General features: G+C 33.8%; 2 protein-coding genes across 4 annotated transcripts; one reads left to right on the top strand and one right to left on the bottom strand.

The window, feature by feature from the left end:
- Positions 1 to 2,967, top strand: LOC137827030 (uncharacterized protein At3g17950-like). Of its 3 annotated transcripts, XM_068633225.1 has the most exons (5): positions 1 to 106; positions 370 to 385; positions 484 to 506; positions 695 to 838; positions 2,305 to 2,967. In XM_068633225.1, the coding sequence occupies exons 3-5, from the start codon at positions 495 to 497 to the stop codon at positions 2,689 to 2,691; spliced, it is 543 nt and encodes a 180-aa protein (XP_068489326.1). In that variant the 5' UTR covers positions 1 to 106; positions 370 to 385; positions 484 to 494; the 3' UTR covers positions 2,692 to 2,967. The 3 variants fall into 3 exon arrangements, with proteins under 3 accessions (XP_068489326.1, XP_068489324.1, XP_068489325.1); XM_068633223.1 differs by having other exon boundaries at positions 370 to 506; XM_068633224.1 differs by having other exon boundaries at positions 88 to 224; positions 370 to 506.
- A 452-nt stretch (positions 2,968 to 3,419) lies between these two features.
- On the bottom strand, positions 3,420 to 7,429 carry LOC137827029 (E3 ubiquitin-protein ligase XB3-like). The gene is made up of 8 exons (XM_068633222.1): positions 6,916 to 7,429; positions 6,762 to 6,821; positions 6,359 to 6,430; positions 6,105 to 6,226; positions 5,851 to 5,991; positions 5,657 to 5,764; positions 4,434 to 4,689; positions 3,420 to 4,069 (listed from the first exon to the last, which is right to left on the bottom strand). The coding sequence occupies exons 1-8, from the start codon at positions 7,096 to 7,098 to the stop codon at positions 3,695 to 3,697; spliced, it is 1,317 nt and encodes a 438-aa protein (XP_068489323.1). The 5' UTR covers positions 7,099 to 7,429; the 3' UTR covers positions 3,420 to 3,694.
- Positions 7,430 to 20,467: the final 13,038 nt, after the last annotated feature.

Here is a 20,467-nt window from a genome sequence, read left to right on the forward strand (position 1 = left end):
ATTATATTGAAGTCGCCATCTTTTGCGTTTCTGAACTCTGTGAGTGATAGCAAACTATTCTGCCTCCCTCAGATTCTATGCAGAGCCTCCCAATCCACCCTGAGAGGTAAGATGTCACACTCACCTCACACCCTTTCTCTCTCCGATGTGTGACTTTCAGAGCTAACATTAATGTGCTTAATTAACCATTCAAACGGCTTCAGTTTCGACCAAAGAACCTCTTTGTTACGTCTAAGTCTTTTCTCCTTGCTTCAATGTCAACTTTATACCACTTCTGTTCAATATGTCGGTGCCACTCGTTTCTTGTTTTTCCACTTTCTTACTAAATTTTGACTTTAGTTTATTTGTTTTATGGTGTTTTGGCCATAGGGTACACAATCTGGAGGTGATACTTCTTTGTCTGAAGTGACACTTGTTTGGATACTTTCCTAGTATTTTGTTTCACTGTGTTGTTACTCACTTCTGCTCCTCCATTTCATTCAGCAAACACAGTAATGGCTCAACAGGTACCCTTTTCCCTTCTCTCTCTCTCTCACACACACGCGCGCACTCAATACACTCATAAGGTGCAGACTCATATTGATGTTCTCTGAATATAAAGTGGGGTGCTTTGAAATGATTTTGAGGGTGTTGTTTACAGCAGCTTGTTTATCAGATTCAGTTTTTGGTTTTCACTTTGCTGCTGCTGATGCAGGAAGAAGGGTGGCCTTTGGGATTGAGATTCTTGAATTCTAGACTTGGACTGGTGAGAAATGGTTCTGGGTCAGCCTCCTTCAGCACTGTGCTCACTGCTTCTCATACCCCTTCAACTGATTCTTCCTCAGATCTTGACATGGAGGTTCGAAATTTTCTTTGAACAAAAATTCAAGAACTTAAATTATTATTAGGGTACAATGTGTTTTAGATCCTCAATTTTCAAGTTTAAAGTTTATTTTAGTTAGTTTGATTGTTTTGTTTCTTGAATTTGTGATAATGGATACATTTTGTTTTTCTTCGTGGAACATGGAATAGTAGGAGGCACAAAATTCACCCATTATTTAAAATAGGAGTCAAAATTATTGTTTCTAAAGTACAGAGGTTAAGTCCAATTTTAACTTAAAATTGAAGTGTAAAACGTATTTTGTCATTATTTTTTATTATTGATATTATCAATTATTAATGCAAGATAGTGTTGTAACGACCCTTTTGTTTCGTTGATGCCATTGCTACTTACTGCTACCTGTTCCTTTGTCCTAAGCTGCTATGACCTTCCTAGCATGTTGTCATGTCATTGTTTCTTTGTTTTTGTGGTTTCATTTTGTATTTTTACTGCTATGATGACAGCACTTAATTCTTTTGGGTATTATTTATAAAAGTGTTCGTAGTCACAGACAGAGACATCTCAAATATTTTGTACGTATATGTATACATCTTGGTGCAACTTTTTTGGTCCGAAATAATGACTGTTTCACATCCTGCAATGGTTAATCAAGTTTGATTGTGACTCTTGCTCTTCTCAGCTTCACACAGCAATGTTCCCTTTTCGGTTCTTGAACCCTTGCCTATTCAGCTCGTCTTAACTTAGACACGCTTTACTCTTTTTTGCTTGTTAGAACACTGGCTTTTGACTACGTACTTTGTGTTTATTTCACTGACGAAGATGAAGCTTTTCAATTTTTGAACTAGTCCAAGCCAAAAATGAATAGGAAAAAGAAGCTCCACGTAATGAACATGCCCATAAAGCTTTGGATTTCTTCCCCTGTCGGTCTCTTTTGGATCCTTCGCTTCTTTTGTGTGTAAATAATTGCTTGGCGCTAATGGGGTCCATGCCATGGCCTAGCACATAATTGTTTGACAGAGTGACGTTCATTTCACTTTAATTGCCATTTTGTTGGTATACTGTTTGTCATTTTAAGATCAATCAGAAGCACGCTTTGTTGAAATTTGAGTATTTTATTAGAGGGTTTGGGGGAAAAAGAAGTAAACAGCAGAAAACCACCCTTGAACAGTGTCAGAAAGGGACAATCATATTGTAAAACAGATCAAACACACAAGACTGTATGAGTAATATTTTTCATAGATGATTCTTTAGTAATGATTGAGAGAGCCTTTGGCATAATGATATCTGGTCAAGGATTCAAATCTTGGACATAGTCTCTTAGGGAATAAAACTGTGCACATTTACCCTCCCATTCATTACTGTTTTTTTTTTTTCCAATCGTGTTAGTGAATGTGAATTGAAATTTGGCATATATTTTATTTGTTTATAGAAGTATTCATGATCAAGCCATTTTACCTTAACTCACTTGACATGGCTTGCTATAGTCCACTGGATCATTCTTCCGTGACAAGAGCATGACACTTGGCAGCCTCATTGGTATTTCTAGCTTCTTAGAACTCTCAGGGAGATCAACAAGAGGAAGAATGGTGGAACCGTCGAAGGACAGCAAAAGGATTCACAAGCTGAAGCCTTGGTTGTTTTCACTTTGCTCAAGGCTAAGTACTGATGCAGTGAGTGGGAATGATGCCCCCTCTCTTGGTCACTACCTTGAAGCTGAGAGAAGAGTAGCGAGTACATACAGAAGGAACCAGTGTCCTACGACTTACGGACCCAATGTTTTCTCCCCTATTCAAGATTCAACCTCACTTTTAGTGGGTACCCAAATTGATCATTGGCCATCTGCTTCATTGGGTGATGATGGTGGACATTAACATGATTCTAACAGTGAACTAGAAGACTGATGGATAAGGAACACCAATAGTTTTTTTTCTTGTTAGTGTGGATATTCAACATGTGATGATCCCTTTTTATTGATTTATATTTCATTTAGAGGTCATGGAGTTCTTTATCTGTTTCAGGAGATTCTCCTGCTTGGTAATTAAATTTCAAGGCATTAGGATGTTCTATTCGTACTCCATTCTGCCCCATATAGTCTCCAGTTCTTCATGATAGTAATACAACAATAAATACATGCTGCAGACCATAAATTTGAAGCCTCTTTAAGTTACTGAAGTTGCATATCATTCTGGAGTGGAAGAAGTAATTACATATTGGTTTGTGTGCTTGTTTCTATATTGGTGGGGATCACCAGTGATGATTAGTATGTCAAGTCCTTTCTCCTTTATTTCAAGGGGAAACAAAATAAAGTTGGTCATGCAAAAGTGCTTCACATAAAAAATAAAATAAAGTGTTGAAGTTTGGTGATTAAGGCTTCCTGGTTGAGTATACAGACTAAAGTAAAAATCTTTGAGACTAATCAAAACTAATTTTGACTTTTCCATCAGATGTTCACTATTCAAATTATGTGAACCAATTACTCTGCTTAAATAAATGAACACTCACATTTTAATGAAGGTATAGTCTTTCTTTATTAAGAAAGAATACGTGCTTGTGTGTGTGAATCCATATATGTTTACCATTGTTAAGGCAGTAAAGAAACTTACCTTTAACTCTTGCATACTATATTTCATATTTGGGGGAAACATTACACAATCGTTCTGTCCTCCAATTCCAACAAAGAATCAGATTTCAGAAATCAAAACTCAAACCAAATACAAACTATTGTATCTCATGATCTTAGTGATCTTTGAACAATTGAAACAAAATGAATACAAGAAACCAATATAGGCAGCCATTCCACAGAAATTAAAACCATCATTCATATCAATTTCCTGCCGGTTTGGAATGAAAATAACCACCAACAATTATCAAGCCTCAAGAAACCTCCCATTGCTTTTCATCTGTAATTTTCCCTGAATTGCGGCCCGCAATCCTTCCAAATGAGGCCGACAAACTCTTGAAGCTGCTGCTTCCTTCACTGAAATTTGATTTTCGGGATCTCCTTGGCTTCACAGGGCTAGATTCCACTTCGGTATCACAGCTCTTGTTAATCTTAGCAACTAGTAATTGAATAATGGCACCACGGCAAAATGGACAAGATGGTCCAGAAAGGGCAGTAGTAGCAGGATCAGGCTTCTTGTGACAGCATAGTGCTAGGGTGCAATGAGCACACATTTCATGGCCACAGGGTCTGACCTCGATTGTGCACACTTGGTCAAAGCATATGCAACATAACTCCACATCGTTGGCCTATACGAAGAGAAATAACCAACAACTAAATAATTTATCATCTTTTAAAGACAAAATGTCTATTCCATGTTTCCAGAGAAACAGTTAATCACACTCATGCATTGGCATGAGATACTAATAAGGCTATTGCATTCTAAATCCTGGAAGTCTCGGAATGAAGCATTACAAGAAAAAAATACAGCCATCAAAAACCTACCAGAGTACATTGCAGATAAAATAGTAGTGTGTAGTGTTATTGTGTCCTAAAGAACACTCTAGGGACCTCTACCAAAGCATAATCTTTAACCATTCTAAACTGAAAAATGCATTGAAGTAAAACTACTAATCTAAATCCTACAGCAGTCAAGAAAGGAAGATGTTGTACCTCAGAGGCCATATTACTGTCTTCACTCTCAGAATGCAGAGGGGATGGAGGCATGTCAACCTCCTTAAGTATGGCCTTTTCCCTCTCCCTGTTAGCTTCAAGCAAGGCATTTTCCAGTAAGGCCTTTGCTTCTTGACTGAGCTCACTGATGAACTTTAACGGGGATGGCCAAACAAGGGGTGCTGCTGATGAAGGATCCAGCAGGGCAGCACATGCCTTGTGCTTGTGCTTCAGGGCCACTGAAAATGGTATTTTTCTGAAAAAGAATATTTAAGCCAGGTCTTAACAGATTTGCTTCGGGTGAATAAAAATCCAGATTTTTTTTAGAATTATGGAAAGGACAAGAAAAGGGCTGAAGAAAGAAATCACTCTCTGTTGACATTAACTGAGGAAAAACAAAAAAAATTTACGTCTCTTGAGATATGTAGGCGCACAACACAACATAGATATCAAGCACAAAGTATAGTTAAATAGTCTGGAAATAAGCTTATGTTTTTCAATTTTCATTAATAAATTTGTTTCTTCATCTGATAAGGTTCAGTTTTTAAGTGTAGAAATCCCGTTCAGAGACTTAAAAAATTATTTCTTAACCAACAAACAAACTTCAAAGTTTCAGTCAGTTAACAAATTCACTTTTATGGAAAAAAAAAACTGAAGCTTGTCACTTGCTTCATTCTTTCTTTTTATTCAGGATTAAACAAGTTTTTGGTACCTCCAAAATTGGTCTGTATTAAAATTGGACGACCAAAATTTTTCAGTGTTTTGGATACCTAACATTTAATAAATATGCTGATTTAGTCTTGGTAGTAACTTTATTACTCTTTAGCTAACGATGTTGACATGTAATCATCCTAGTAAGATATTGTAGGTATGCAAACATGTAACACTATCAAAACTAATATGTCAACACTGTTATTTCGAAAGGAACAAAGTAATTGTCATGACAAATTATCATATTTATTAGATGTTCAATATGAAAAGCCCTGCAAAAAATTTGAAAGTAGCAATTTCAATACAGGCTGGAGGTACCAAAAAATTATTTAACTCATATATTTATAAAGAGAAATTAGTTAGCAATTAAAGAATTAGATATGCATATTTAGCAACTTCACACTATATACTGATAATTCATGAGTGATCCTTCAAGTCTTTTCCATATTTTCAATGGTGATCTACACTGACAGCTATAATAGATCCTTAAACTGTAGAAAACATTTACATACCCAGAAGAATCTAATTGAAGTCTATCCGCTCCATAAGCAAGCAACATCCGAACACAGTCCAAAGAACCACCACGGGCAGCCATATGTAGTGGTGTGCTTCCAGGGTAACTGCACATGTTACTTTCATCAATCTGAATGAAAAGCCATCAAAACTCATACAATACTGACTAATGCATAACTTCTAAGACAATTACCCATATCCACCGGTTGAAGCACAAACAAGAGCACCATTGTCAAGAAGGGCATGAAGACATTCAGACCGTCTATGGCGAGCTGCAAGATGCAGAGGGGTAGCACCATTTCCGTCTCTTATGTTGACAAATCTTGCAAATCCCCTGACAATTCCATCGAAGAATTAAGCATCAAAATTCTTGTTTGTATGTGCTTGGATCCATAAGACTAGTGTGTGTACAGAGAGAGAAAGAGAGAAGAAAATTGTATGTCTAACCAAGAATCTGCAACAGGTGTGGAATGAGCAGCAGAAAGAATAGCCTTAAGGCAATCTATATGTCCATAATAAGCAGCATAGTGTAAGCAAGTTCTTCGACGTATAGAATCAAACATCAATATCTGGAACATCAAAAACACATACCACTATCATTACCCTAACAAGGAGAAAACCAAAAACAACTTTTCTCAAAATTACAACAAACCCAAACTATTGTACTACAAAAACTAAACAAAACAAAAACCATAACATACATTTGCTCCAGCATTGATAAGCTTCTCAACGCAACCAGTCTTTCCATGCATTACAGCCAACATCAACGGGGTCTACACACAAAAAGAAAACATAAGTAATTCAATTTTAGCAGTTAACAAAACTAAAACAAGGGTACAACATATAGTTTGAAACTCACAAGAGTAGGGACTAGTACTCTCTTTAAGTAAACTTCTCTATAGACAAAAACAAATAAGAAAGTGAAAAAAACTATTGCACTTTGAATGAGAAAACTCATATGAAGTGACAGTATACATGGATTAATTTGAAATTATAAAACCCAACTCATTTTAAATTCTTATTTTCTTGTCCATAATGTTTATCCTAAAGCTTAAGAGTTGAATTGCAGTTACAGGTAAACATAAACATAGACAAGAGAAACACCTGTTTCTGGCGATTCAATATGTCAACATTGGAAGACCTGTCCAGCAACATGGAAAGAACCTGCAAAAAACACAAACACAGCACCATGATCAAAAGGACATAAAAAGACATAGAAACAAAAGCACACAACAGCATTCAGCTCCAAGAGAACAACCTGGATCCGACCATTGGCAGCAGCTACATGCAAGGGGGAGAGCCTGTCATGGCCAGTGGTGTGTTCCAGTACAGTGGGGTCTTTCTCCACCATGGTCTCAACAACCTCCAGTTCTCCGGTTGCAAGTGCAGGGAACAAACCATGGTCCTCGTTCTGCTGTACGCAACTCAGCCTCTGACCCATTTCCTCGATCACCACTTCGCACAGAGAGAGGTGGCCGGAAACCGTTTCACGCGCCGCCTCCCACGGTGGTGACGTGGTAGTGTGTCTGGTTCAACTCTGAGGGTGATAGATAATAATGTCAGTGTTGGAGTCTTCTTGGAGTTTGGACCTGCCCGTTCAGATTTCGGGCAGCTTGACCATACGCGCATAAAGATTTCGGGCAGTCACCGGATATTTAGGCAGAATTAATATTAAAAGTTTCGGTTGCTGTTTCTTCTCCTAACACTCTTTTGCAAAGCGTGCAAAATTATGTATCCTTCAATATTTTACATATCAACTTATCAACGTGTTCATATTCAAGTCTTCTGTAAAATTAATTAATACCTGCTAAAATGAAAAATATCTTCTATTAATAATTAATTATCTACTAAAATTGGATTTAGTCTTGTAGACTATATACTACATTATAAGAGTAAGATTTAAATTTTATAAAATATATCTATTGAATATAAAATATGAGTTCTATAAGATTTTTATACTAAAATATAAATTAAAAATAATACAATAAGCAAGATTTATTAAAGAAATAAATCAAAACTCAGTAAAATAACTCTTGGAGCATAAATAAACTTATATACATTAATTTGTCAAATTTTAATCTATTTGACTAATTAATGTGAATAATATCTTAATGTTAATCAATTTTACCTGTTAATATTAATATCATGAATTATATAGTTTAAAACAGTAATAAATATATTTTTAATGTTTGAAGTAATTATATGAATGACTGCGAGTTTGTTATGGTAGCATTTATTTATATGTTGTACGCGTAGGTTTGAAAACTTATAGACTATAAAATTTAACAACCAACCAACAAGAAAAAGTAGAAAATTAAAATAATATTTACAAATGCATGCGTCTTGACTTGTTTTAATGGGTTATTTTTATACTTATTCTGTGATGTGACAGAAATATTTACTTTAGATATTTATCTGAATTTATCTGAATTGAGTGTATTTATCTGAATTTGTTAGGAGAAACTGAAATACGAAAATAAAATTATTTACATTATTCTTAAAAGGTATATTCTTTATATTATATTTATTTATAATTTTATTTATAGTAAAATAATCATTTTTTAAGAAAGGTAATTTATTAGAAATTAACATAGTTTAATTTTTTTTAGATTACCTTTTGAAACTAATTTTATTTTTTATTAGATTTATTCTTAAAATTTATAAAAAAATATATGATATTTTAAAAATAAAATTATATTATATTTCATTAAAATATTTTATTTTTATTATAAGGTTGATTTGAATACTTTGTGGCAGCTGAATTTGTCATTGTGGATTATGTTTGTATTAACATTAATTCATTTAAATATTTAAAAATATCATTTAAAATAGTTACACATTAATCCAAAGTAATTTTTCATCAGATAATTACAGAAACACATTTCTTTATAATATGATAATAATAATTTTGATATTTCTTTATAATATGATAATAACAATTTGACACGTAGATATCTAGATATTTTTGTTTGTTGAACATTTAATAAGTCTTCATCCTCACCATTAATCATATTATATCTCCATGAATTCTTATGTAAATTTGGTATAATTAGTATATACCAATTTTAGTAATTTTTTCTATTTAATTTTACCTATTTTATTTTTACCTTTAAGTATAGAGGGTGATCTCAAAAATTATAAATAAAACTTTGTAAATTTAATAAAATGTTAAATTTTCTTTAATTTCCACCGATTTGCACTTTTTTGATATAGATATCTTTGCACACCTTTTATAGTAAACAATATTCCACTGTAAACTTTGCTTTCGGCCTTAATATGACAGCTATTATTTAAAAAAGAAAATTGTATGAAAAGAAAGGTATGCTTTTTTTTTTTTTATATCTTTTTGTAAAAAGTTTTGATTTATTTTAAAAATTCTATTTATTTTTTTACACATTTAAACTTATCTGTTTATATTTTATTAAAATGTTCTATTAGCACCCCACTACAACACTTAAAAAGTAAAAAAAAACAAAACTGAGCACACATCTCCAAGTAATTTCTAATTTTAGGTTTTTATAACCTATGTTCTAAATTAGTTATAAAAAAATTAAGAAGGTAGCAAGTATTTGAAGTATACTAATCCTTTTAAATTGAAATCAAGAAATTAAAAATCAAATAATAAAATAACTAAAACACACAATTATTTAAATAGTATATAAATTATTAAATAGTTAGTTTAAATTTAATGAATTTTACATTGATACCGTGTGAATAAAATTGATAGGAAATTATCAAACTTGTGAAAGTCTAAGTTATTTGGTCAATAAAAGACTGCTATGATGTCATTGTTGTGTATTACTACTTGTGACCAAAATGACTGCAAGAAATGCACCATTAGAAACTAAGAAAGTCACATTGAAAAAATGAATTACACAGTGAATAATTAATTATAAAGCAAGACCCTTTCAAACTTATGAGGTAGAAGGGTCAAATGTATTTACCACTTGTGTTTTATAAATTTATTCCCTCCAACCTTTGTGTTTTTAGTTTAGAAGACAAAAAAAAAACTCCTTCAAAACTTCACTGTTTTTTTACCTTTAATTTAATTCATTTATGTAACTTGTACACAAATGTGCAGGTTATGTGTTGTTATTGTTTTGCCCACCATTTCAAGACAAAACTACTTGTGGGACAATATAATTATCATTAAGATATTTTTCTTACTACTATTTTTGCTAACTATTTTTTTCCAATATTTTTGTCTTATATCATGATTATGGTATATTATGATTTATCATATATCATGATTTATCATGTTACCTTAGTTAGTTAAAATTTGTAAATATCTTGTACTAAATTATTTTCATCAACCTATATTTATTATCTCATCAGTCTTAGTGATTCAATCAATCTTAAGGATTATGTGTAATTTATATCTAACTGTTAGTTAGTTAATTGTTTAAAATAAAATTAGTTTAAATGGATTGAGAGATGAATATTTTAATATTTAAGTAAAAGATATATAAATAGAAAATTTGAAATGCTCAAACTTTATTTTAGAAAAAAATATAATTCTATAAAACATTTTTCTTTGTTTTTTTTTATATTTATCTTTTTTTGATCTAAATTCACTTTAGAGATCCAAGTGGAGAATAGAACAAATTTGTCCAATCAATGTGAACATGTGATTTTTTTAGGAAAAAAAATTGAATTTTTGTCAGTTCAAGGTCATAAAGGTATGTTTAGATTCTTGATAAGAGACATAAGGGTATGTTAGATTCTCGATAAAAGACTTTTAAGTATATGTTTAACTTTTTTTTGTGTAATTTGAAGTGAAAGCTTAAGTTTGAGTAAACAAGTTTTAATAAGTAAGGGAAATTTATATATTTTTTTTATAAAACTTTAGAAGAAATAATATGGATGTAAAGGTGACCTGGTCACAATATTTTGATTCTTAGGTAGGAATTGTGTTTTTTTTTTTTAAAATATGTAAATGTTTGATATGGAGTAGAAATGTTATTTGAATTTTTTGGTTAATTGATGATTATTTTAGAGCTCTTTGAATTTAATATCATTGTTGAGATATTGATATGATGTTTTTGCGTGTTAAATTTTGAAGATTCTTAAAATGAGTTTTGAATATAATTTTTGATGAGAATAGTAATTTATATTACTTATTATGGATTGAGATGTGAGTTCAATGAGAGTGCAAGTTACATTTAAGCAAATTATAGTTATGTTGGCCTTTACAGTTGTCTAAAAGTTGCAAATTGATCTATTAATTTTGGGTAAAGTTTTGAAAACAAATTGGTCCCGCTGCATGAAGTTGATTTTCTAGTTTTTTGCTTAAGCAAAAATATAACATGAAATAAACATTTGTTCTCAACTCCATTGTTGCTTAACGAAAATAGAGTAGAAAATCAGTCTTGTTCTCAGTCCTATTTTTGATCAAGTGAAAATATTGCATAAATTAACCCTACAATTGTTGGATTTTCGTCAAATGAATAAATTTTCGCTCAAGTGAATCAATTTTCACTCAAGCTAAAAAGATTCATTCTTTCTTTTTATCTCTTTAATTGATTGAATGTGAATGTTAAATATAAAATGAAATAAAATATTGATTTCCATATATCATTGAATTGTGTTTTATTTAAGTGATTTATATTATATGAAAATGGTTGTTGAAATGATAAGAATTATATGAATATGAGGTCACAAATCTGAGATGATATATGAATCATTGTTTAAGTTGTATATTAAGTATAGTCACCTATGTTACAATAGGTAACCTCTTGCTTCACTAATAGTTTAAGTCACATAGACTAATATATCAAGTGATGAGAAGTTGATAGAGAATTCTTACACACCGTGAGATGTATGTGCAGTTTGGAGTTTGGGTTGTAATTAATTTACCTTGATCCATTATTTTTAGGTTTCTCTTGTAAATCTAAGTACTAGTTTGGATCAAATATTAGTCTTTGGTGGGAGATACTTAATATGAGCCTTCTAGAAGATATTGATGAAGGAAGAGGACATTCGCCTTCACATTTGAAGTTTTTCCTTCTAGTCTTCTCAAAATTAAAAGAAGACATAAAATAAAGATGAGACCCAAGCCCAAAGCCCTAGCCCAAGAAGGCCAAAGCCCAACAAGCCCAAGTCCATCCCATGAGGGGCAAGGCTAAGCATTAAATAAAAGAGCATCATTAGATTTACTCTTGTAGGAGGTGTGGATATTAAATAAAGAAGTGTGAAAATGTAAAATAAAGTCACATTATCCATGTGACTTAGGAGAGTAGGTGTAGGTGTAGTTTTTAGGAGGTGTCATAGTAGAAAAAGGTCACACCTCCCATGTGACTTGTTTTTGGTGGGAATTTCAAATGAGTTTTATTTGAATTTTCCCACCTATTTTCCAGCACCCTCACACTATAAATAGAGGTGTGGGCTCTTGTAAAATTCAGATTAGAAATTAGTAACAGAGAAACTCTACTCAATTTGAGAGAGAATTTGTGAGAACTTGTGAGAACTTGTCTTCTCCTTCACCTTGTCTTGAGTGCATTTGGTTCTCTCAAGTGGCGGCACTAGCTCACTCATCTTGGAGCCTTCATCCTCTAAGTGGCGTGATCATCAAACCAAAGCATCCATCTCCATAAGTTCTTCTTCTTTTCATCTCCATTATCATATGAAGCATAAACATGTCTTAGTTTCTTTTGTTCGGTTCATCTTCCTTTTCTTGCACTTATGTTCGACTGTTTTCAATTGTTTCTGTTTTGATTCGGTTCTTTAGCTTCTTTTCATAATTTGTTCAGTTCATTTTCTTTCTTAAGAGTTTCAATCGGTTCATTTGCCTTTTTACACAATTTGTTCGGTTCAATTGACAATAGATGGATCTTCCATATGAGTTTGGTGTTTGGTGCAAGTTTTGGTGAGTTCTTGAAACATAGAACCTTGATCCAATTCTATTAAAAGTGCCTAAGCTATCTCCAACTCAAGTTGATTCCATAGAATGTCAAAGAATCATTCATATCTACCTAGTGGAATCATATTACTTAATATGAGCTTTCTAGAAGCTGTCAGTTGATATTCCATTTGTTGAATATTCTTTGATATATAGAACCAGAACCATTTATGATTTATATTTGTTGATATGTTTGTATTGATGGGATGATTTTGTATTGAATTAGTTTGGAATTTGCCAATTATAATGTCTTTCTTTTATACACATTTGTGTTATGATGAACATTTATTTCAATAATTTACCCTAGCAATTGTTGTTATGTGATAAACTATTATGATTGTACTGTGTACACAAAGAAATATAAGTAAAAGCTTTGGAGCTGGTTTGAGAAGGTAATGGGTTTGTTGTGTTTCTTTTATGTATAGATATTTATTTAAGTCTAGTTTAAAGACATAGTTATAAGTTTCTAGTTAAATGTTTGACAATTGATTTTGAAATCAAATTTGTATTTGAGTTAACTGATTGTTATGGATGAAAATAAAAGTAGTAAGAAAGAAAGAATCTTAATAAAGTGGTGAGGGTGCACATTCATAACTAAATCCAAATGATTTTTATCTTAATTATATAAGCTTTAATACATTTTAAAGGTATATTTTGAATGGTAATTTATATGTTGTGTGCAATTTGATATTGAACATATGTTTGATTCTAGTGTAGTATATTTATTTGTATTAAGTGTTTGTATGTAGATTTTAAATTTGTCTTTTAAGTAAGAAGTTTTACACCAACATTTGCTTCGAATGAGCATTTTTATATGGTATAAGTGTTTTGTTATTGTTGATAAAATTCCAAGTGACTTTGATATGCTTACCTTTGAAGAATCTAGATATTATCTTCAGGATGAATTAACTCTCTGTCAATTTCTTTCTTATAGTTGGTGGTGAATAAAAGATGGTGTCTTCAAATCAGAAGGATATCGAATGGATGTTTTCACAACAAGTAGAAAGTAACTTACAAGTTAAAGTTAGTTTTTCATGACCTGCTCTTAGATAGAAATTGTGAGAGTTAAATAAGTAGTATATCAATAGTGTAGAGATTTACATACGTGTTTCCTGAGGAAGTGTTAAGGTTTCTCCCAAGATGGAAGTAAAGTTTTCCATTGATTTAGTGCCTAAAGACGAGATTAATGTTAATGACACCCTACATTATGGTTATAGATGAGTTAGTAAAGTTGAAAAAGAAATTGGAGATTTAATGGAGAAAATGGTTTATCATGTCACGTGTGTTTCCCTGAGGAGCATCAATGTTGTTGGTAAGGAGGAAATATGGGGAATCTAGGTTGTGTGTGGATTGTCAATAGTTGAACAAGATTTTGGAGGAACAATAATTTAATGGACCAAGTTACATGAAGCATCATCTTTTTAAAAATAGATGAGATTCAAGTATCAAAAAATTTAAATAAAGACTAAAAATGTGCATAATACAACATAAAGATCCATATATGACCATTAAGAGTATGTGATTATACCCTTTTGAGTAATAAAAAAACTAAATGTTAGTTATGCATAGACCACCCACCTTGTACAATCTTGCCTTTTATTCTAGTTTGGATAAAAGTTATCTGACCTATGTCTAATAAGTTATGTCAAATATCAGATTTTTGCTTGAAGAAGAGATATGCAACTAATAATACATGAAGATTATTTAATTTATAACATTTTTTGAATCCAACAATATACACCAAAATTTATCTTCACTGAGAACATCTCAATAAAATGGGATTATGGAAATGAATACTAGAATTCTCCAAGAGATGACTATAACCATGCTTTGTAAGAACTCCTTGCCAAAGCACATTTAGGCAATGATAATTAACACTGCTTATTATATAAAAAACAAAGTGCTCATCCGACTCTTATTGGAAAAGAATCCTTATGAACCGTGGAAGGATAGAAAACTCAACATTGGTTATTTTCATGCTAATAATTGTTATAGTTATATCCTTAATATCAATGATCAAATTAAACAAATTGACTCCAAGGTTGACAAGAGTATATTCTTAGGTTACCTTTGTTAGAATGGATGGCCTTAAACGAGAGGGGGGGGGGTGAATTATTTAAGAAAGATTTTCGTAAACTTTTAAGCCTAGAATGAAAATACTTCAAGAAAACCTTGATTAAGAAATCAGTTTTTCAAAACATAAAGCAAAAGCACAATACTGGAAAACAATCGGTTGTTTTACCGAAACAATCGGTTGTTTATACCAGTTATTAAATGACACTGAATTTAAAGAGATAGGGATAGAGAGATTGTACACAGTTGTTTATACTGGTTCACTCCAAACCCAGAGCTACATCTAGTCTTCTCAGAAACCCTGAGGAAATCCACTAAGCAATCACACCTTGATCACTTACACAACAACCAAGAGAATGACCTTGAACACCTCAAGAAACACACTCTCCTTGGTCAACACACCTACACCAAGATTTGCTGATCTTGATCCCCTCAAGAACACACAACCAATCTTAGCAAACACAGAAACGAAACTTGTTTTTACAGAGAGTACAAGAATTACACTTGTTACAGAAGATAATCTGAAATCAATACAAGCAGAATCCTATTCTACAACTTTGATCAATCACACACTCTTAGCAATCTCAACTCTTTGAAAAACTCAAAAACTCTTAGAAAAAACTTGTCAAAGATTGATTGTCAAATCTGTTTTTCTGAATTTATTCAAAGATGTAGTGTAGTTTGTTATCAAATCTTAACAAACTCTTAAATTGCATTAAAATATTGGTCAAAGCATTTAATGACTGGAGCGTAAGCAGTTAAAACATTTAAAGCTCAGTCAAAGATAAAACAGTTTTTCTGTTGTGGTCCCAAAACAAACAATCGGTTGTTTCCTCGAATCAATCAGTTGTTTTGGTTCTTAACAGTTCAACCATTTTAAAAACAGTTTTCAATCTTTTTCTCAAAACACCTAAGTATAAACAATCAGTTGTTTCGACAAAACAATCAGTTGTTTTAACTTAGTTTGAAAACATTTTACTTTCACAAAGATTGAGATGTTTATGCTTTAGATTTAATCAAAGGGTGGATTACAACATTTAAACTACCCCAGAACTAAGCTAAACCAGCACAGCAACACCAAGCACAACAAAGGCTTCAACATCCTTCAAAGGATTTGGATTCTTCAAAGCTTGAACACCACTTGGTTCAACAATCTCCCCCTACTTGATGAAGAAAAATCCCTGGTGCTTGTGTTTGTTCTGATTGAACCTGAAGCAGTTCCTGCAAAAATAACATTTATACTACCCAATGCTTCTTACAGCAGCAAGTTAGATTTTCACATATTCTAAAAATAATAAACAATCGGTTGTTTATACGAAACAATCGGTTGTTTCTATCAGCAGTAGAAAACACTTTCATATAAGAGATTTTAACAGATTATCAGATAAAGATATACAAGAACCAATTAATTCTCCCCCTATTTGTCTTCACAAATAGACTTTAACATGTATCAAAAACAGATTTAGGAGAGATTATTAAGATCAAGAATACCTAACTCATTTCTTAAGAAGAAAAACCTCTCTTTTGGTAATGGTTTGGTGAAGATGTCAGCTAACTGCAGTTTGGTCTCCACAAACTTCACTTCATAGTTCCCACTTTGTACATGATCCCTGATGAAATGATGCCTTATCTCAATATGTTTGGTCCTTGAGTACTGATTTGGAAACCAAAATCTGCAAGTTGTTGCTTGAGCCATAGAATCTGTGCACAACAGCTTTCAGCAGCAATATACTCAGCCTCAGCAGTCGAGAGAGCAACACATGCTTGCTTCTTGCTATGCCATGAGATTAGGCTTGAGCTAAGAAGGTGACAAGTGCCACTTGTGCTCTTTCTATCTAGCTTGCAACCTGCAAAGTCAGAATCTGAATAACCAATTAAATGTATTGGAGAGTGAGAAGGATACCATAATCCTACAGATGATGTTCCTTTGAGATATTTCAGAATTTTTTTTGCAGCTGATCCTGCCGGTTGACCAAGCGCAAGAACGATGCCTCGTCACGATCTTTCCTCACCAGCTTTAACACCACGTGCGCTTCAAGTCCACGCTACAGCTTGTCTCTCTGAGAACCTGAAAACACAGTATGGCGCCTCTGCGGCCGGTGGCGCTCCGACGCTCAAGTCAGTAACAGGAACACCCAAAAACTGAGAGAAAACTAAGTGCTGTAGAACCGTGCTCAAGTGTTCTCAATCAGAAAAAAGAGAGTCGTAATGAACGTACCTCCACAAATTCTGTTAAGTTTACCTTTTATACCTAGGTATTTTCTCTCTCCAAACAGTTACACTTTGGACGCGTGGCTCGCATCCAACTCTACACGTGTCATCATCTGGGCTAGAGTGACTTAAGCGTCATTTCTATGTAGCATCCAACCCTACACGTGCCATCATCTGGGCTAAAGTGACTTAAGCGTCATTTCTATGTAGCATCCAACCCTACATGTGTCATCATCTGGGCTAGGGTAACTTGAGCGTCATTTCTATGTAGCATCCTGTTATGCTGCCAAGTCTCCTATTCAAGGTGTAACCTAGCACGTAACGCGCTCTGGAATGCCACCCGACAAAGCGAGTATCGGATGCAACAAAGTACACCATCTTTGTGATATCGTTTGTCGCAAATGCCACCTTCCTCCCCGCCACGCCATGCATGTTCTAGCTGAGGGAACCTCGCCATCAACGAATGTCCACTCTGGGAATCCCGTCATCGATGAGCAAGCTGTGTCCTCCAACTCACTTAACCTCCATGCTTCATGCTGACATAACAATCATCTTTACTGAACCTACACGCCTGAACCTCCAATAGCTTCAACCAAGTTTACTGAGAAATCCGGCGATGTGCCTCTTGTGGCGATTCCTGACCACCTGATCTTCCATCATCTAACACGACGATGATACGAAAACCTGGCGACAACCGACTATGTACGCTGAAGAACGCCACTTCCACAAACGGCGACTATGTTAACTTCTTGACCATTCATCTTTCTCTTGTCCACGTGTCCCGCTAAGCACGCCCCACGTAGTCACTTACTGTCCACGTCATCACACCCAATGACTTGATCGGTACAACAACTTTGAAGTGTGACTCTTTAGGATTTGCTTGATATCTTGCACATAAACACACCGCAAACATAATGTCCGACCTACTAGCTGTTAGATAAAGAAAAGATCCAATCAATCCTCTGTATTTTGTTTGATCTACACATTTTCCAGCAGCATCCGCATCCATGTAACAACTTGATGGCATTGGAGTGCTAGCTTCTTTGCAACTCTCCATTTCAAATTTCTTGAGAATCTCCTTGCAATACTTTGATTGACTTAAGAAGATCCCATCCTTCGTTTTCTTAACCTGCAATCCAAGAAAGAAAGATAGTTCTCCCATCATAGACATTTCAAACTCACCTTTCATTGCAGCCACAAATTCTTCACACAATCTATCTTGTGTAGCACCAAAGATGATATCATCAACAGTTCTGCAAGATACAGTTTTGAACAAAACATAGAACTTCTGATATTTGGTTAGCACAGATAAACAGTAATAAACTCCAGAGCTAAATATCAGAAAATATTACTCATCCCAAACTGTTTTAACAACAATAAAAAGAAACTTAAACACAACAGAAACACAACATATATCTCCCCCTATTTGTCTTCACAAATAGACAAAGAGAAGAGATAAAACAAGATATTGTTTTGATTACATCAGAATTAAAGCAGTAACAACAGAAAGAAAGAAATTTAAGAAACCAGATATAACAGCCAAAAACAATCGATTGTTCCGATAACCAATCAGTTGTTTTTCCTTCATTCTTCTTCATCAGCAAACTGAAGATCAAAGATTTGGTTCTGGACAACTTCAATTTGTTCATCCAGAGTCATGAATCTTGCATCCATGTTATCAAACCTGGTGTCAATCCTCTGGAAATTGCTAACACAGAGATCATGGAGGCTCCTTTGATTTTTAGCAAAGCCATCAAGCCTATTCATCATGAGTCTTTCAAAAGAAGACATGGTTTGCATCCTTTCTCCTTGATTTCCAGCACCAGCACTTGGTCCAGCATCTTGATAATATTCAGGTGGATCTTCATGTTGAATATCCATATCAGCAGGTTCATCTTGTTCAAGATTAGCAGCACCATTAGATGAGGCACCATGATCACCATCCTTGCTTATCCATTTTCCACCTACTTTTGTAAAACCCATTTTGCTGAGAGATCCATTGTTCAACTCTTGAGTTGACTCATGGCTTTTTGCATGTGCTCTTTGATGATGTGGATCCAATTGATTTTGATTTTCTTGGTGATGCAAAAAATATATACCAGATCTTCTTCAGTTAGAACAAAATGATTACTCCCCCTTGGAGTTAGAATCCAAGTCACAATAAGAGCAAGCAATCTCTCATCAAGCTTTAGTCCTCTAACCGAGCATGTACTTACTTGAGCATGTTGATTCTTCAAGCAACTCTTGTAGAATTGGATTTTGTTAAAATCCTCCACCACTCCAAGGTTTCCCTTGTTGATTCTAAGACCAGAGAACTTGAGACCAGCAACAACAGTCCATACTTCATGAGTTATCTCCATTTTTACACCCTTCACATGAGAAACTAGATTGTTTCCCTCAAACTTTAGGTTTGTGTAGAACACCCTCACCAAATCTGGATATATGTTTCCCTTCATCTCTAGGAACTTTCTGAGAGATTGATCCTTGAGCAACCTTCTCACATTATCAAGCTTTTGACTTTTCAGCCAATCAAAGCATACAACCTTGGGGTTGTTTATCTTCTTGATACTTGTTTCATACCTATACTTCTCAATAAGATCATTGTCTCCAGAAAACCAGCCTTCTAGCCTTCCTCCAGACCTTACAGCTCTGGATTTGACTCTCTTTGAGGTGACTGATGTTGGGCTTCCTTCCATTGAAAAGTTCATATGGAGTTTTCTTCAAAATAGGCCTTATAAGCACCCTATTCATCACATAACATGAGGTGCTCACTGCATCTGCCTAAAAGTACTTAGGAAGTGATGATTCACTAAGCATTGACCTTGCAAGCTCTTCAAGAGACCTGTTCTTCCTTTCTACCACTCCATTCTGCTGTGGTGTTCTTGGAGCAGAGAAATTGTGCAGAATTTCCAACTTCTCACAGAATTTTCTAAACTTCTCATTCTAAAATTCTCATCCATGATCATTCCTAATAGAATCTATGTTGCTGTTCTTTGTGTTTTGTAGTCTTCTTGCTAGATTTTTGAATGCAGCAAAGCATCACTCTTTGATTCCAAGAAAAGAGTCCAAGTGTACCTAGAAAAGTCATCAACAATACAAGAGCATAATAATTTCCACCAAGACTCATAGTTCTTGAGGGTCCAAAGAGATCCATGTGAAGAAGTTCAAGAGGTCTCAAAGATGAAACAACATTTTTAATTTTGAAAGAACTTTTCACTTGTTTCCCTTTTTGGCATGCTTCACAAATGTGATCCCTCTCAAACTTGAGTTTTGGCAACCCAATCACAAGATCTTTTGAAATTAGCTTGTTCAAATGATTCATGTGAATATGAGCAATTCTTCTATGCCAAAGCCAAGATTCATCTTGCTTGGATATAAGACAGCCAATTGAACATGGTGAAGATATCTAGAAGATACACATTATTAACTCTCTTACCTACCAACATTACCTCTTTGGTGTTGGGTATACATATTTCACATGTATTTGCCTTGAACATCACTTGATATCCCTTGTCACAAAGTTGGCTAATGCTCAGCAGATTATGCTTTAGGCCTTCTACATAAAGCACATCATGGATTACCAAGATGTCTTTGTCTCCTATGGATCCTCTCCCAAGAATCCTTCATT

This window comes from Phaseolus vulgaris, chromosome 8 (genome assembly GCF_000499845.2).
Source record: "Phaseolus vulgaris cultivar G19833 chromosome 8, P. vulgaris v2.0, whole genome shotgun sequence".
NCBI classification, from domain to species: Eukaryota; Viridiplantae; Streptophyta; class Magnoliopsida; order Fabales; family Fabaceae; genus Phaseolus; species Phaseolus vulgaris.

Bases quoted from the DNA above. Each gene is read 5' to 3' on its own strand.
- LOC137827030 (XM_068633223.1), top strand. The intron at 839-2,304 runs GTTCGAAATTTT...GGCTTGCTATAG, and splicing joins CCTCAGATCTTGACATGGAG to TCCACTGGATCATTCTTCCG.
- LOC137827029 (XM_068633222.1), bottom strand. From the start codon at position 7,098: ATGGGTCAGAGGCTGAGTTGCGTACAGCAGAACGAGGACCATGGTTTG. The intron at 6,227-6,358 runs GTATGTTATGGT...TTGATGTTCCAG, and splicing joins TTATCAATGCTGGAGCAAAT to ATATTGATGTTTGATTCTAT. The intron at 4,070-4,433 runs GTACAACATCTT...CTCTTCGTATAG, and splicing joins ACAGTAATATGGCCTCTGAG to GCCAACGATGTGGAGTTATG.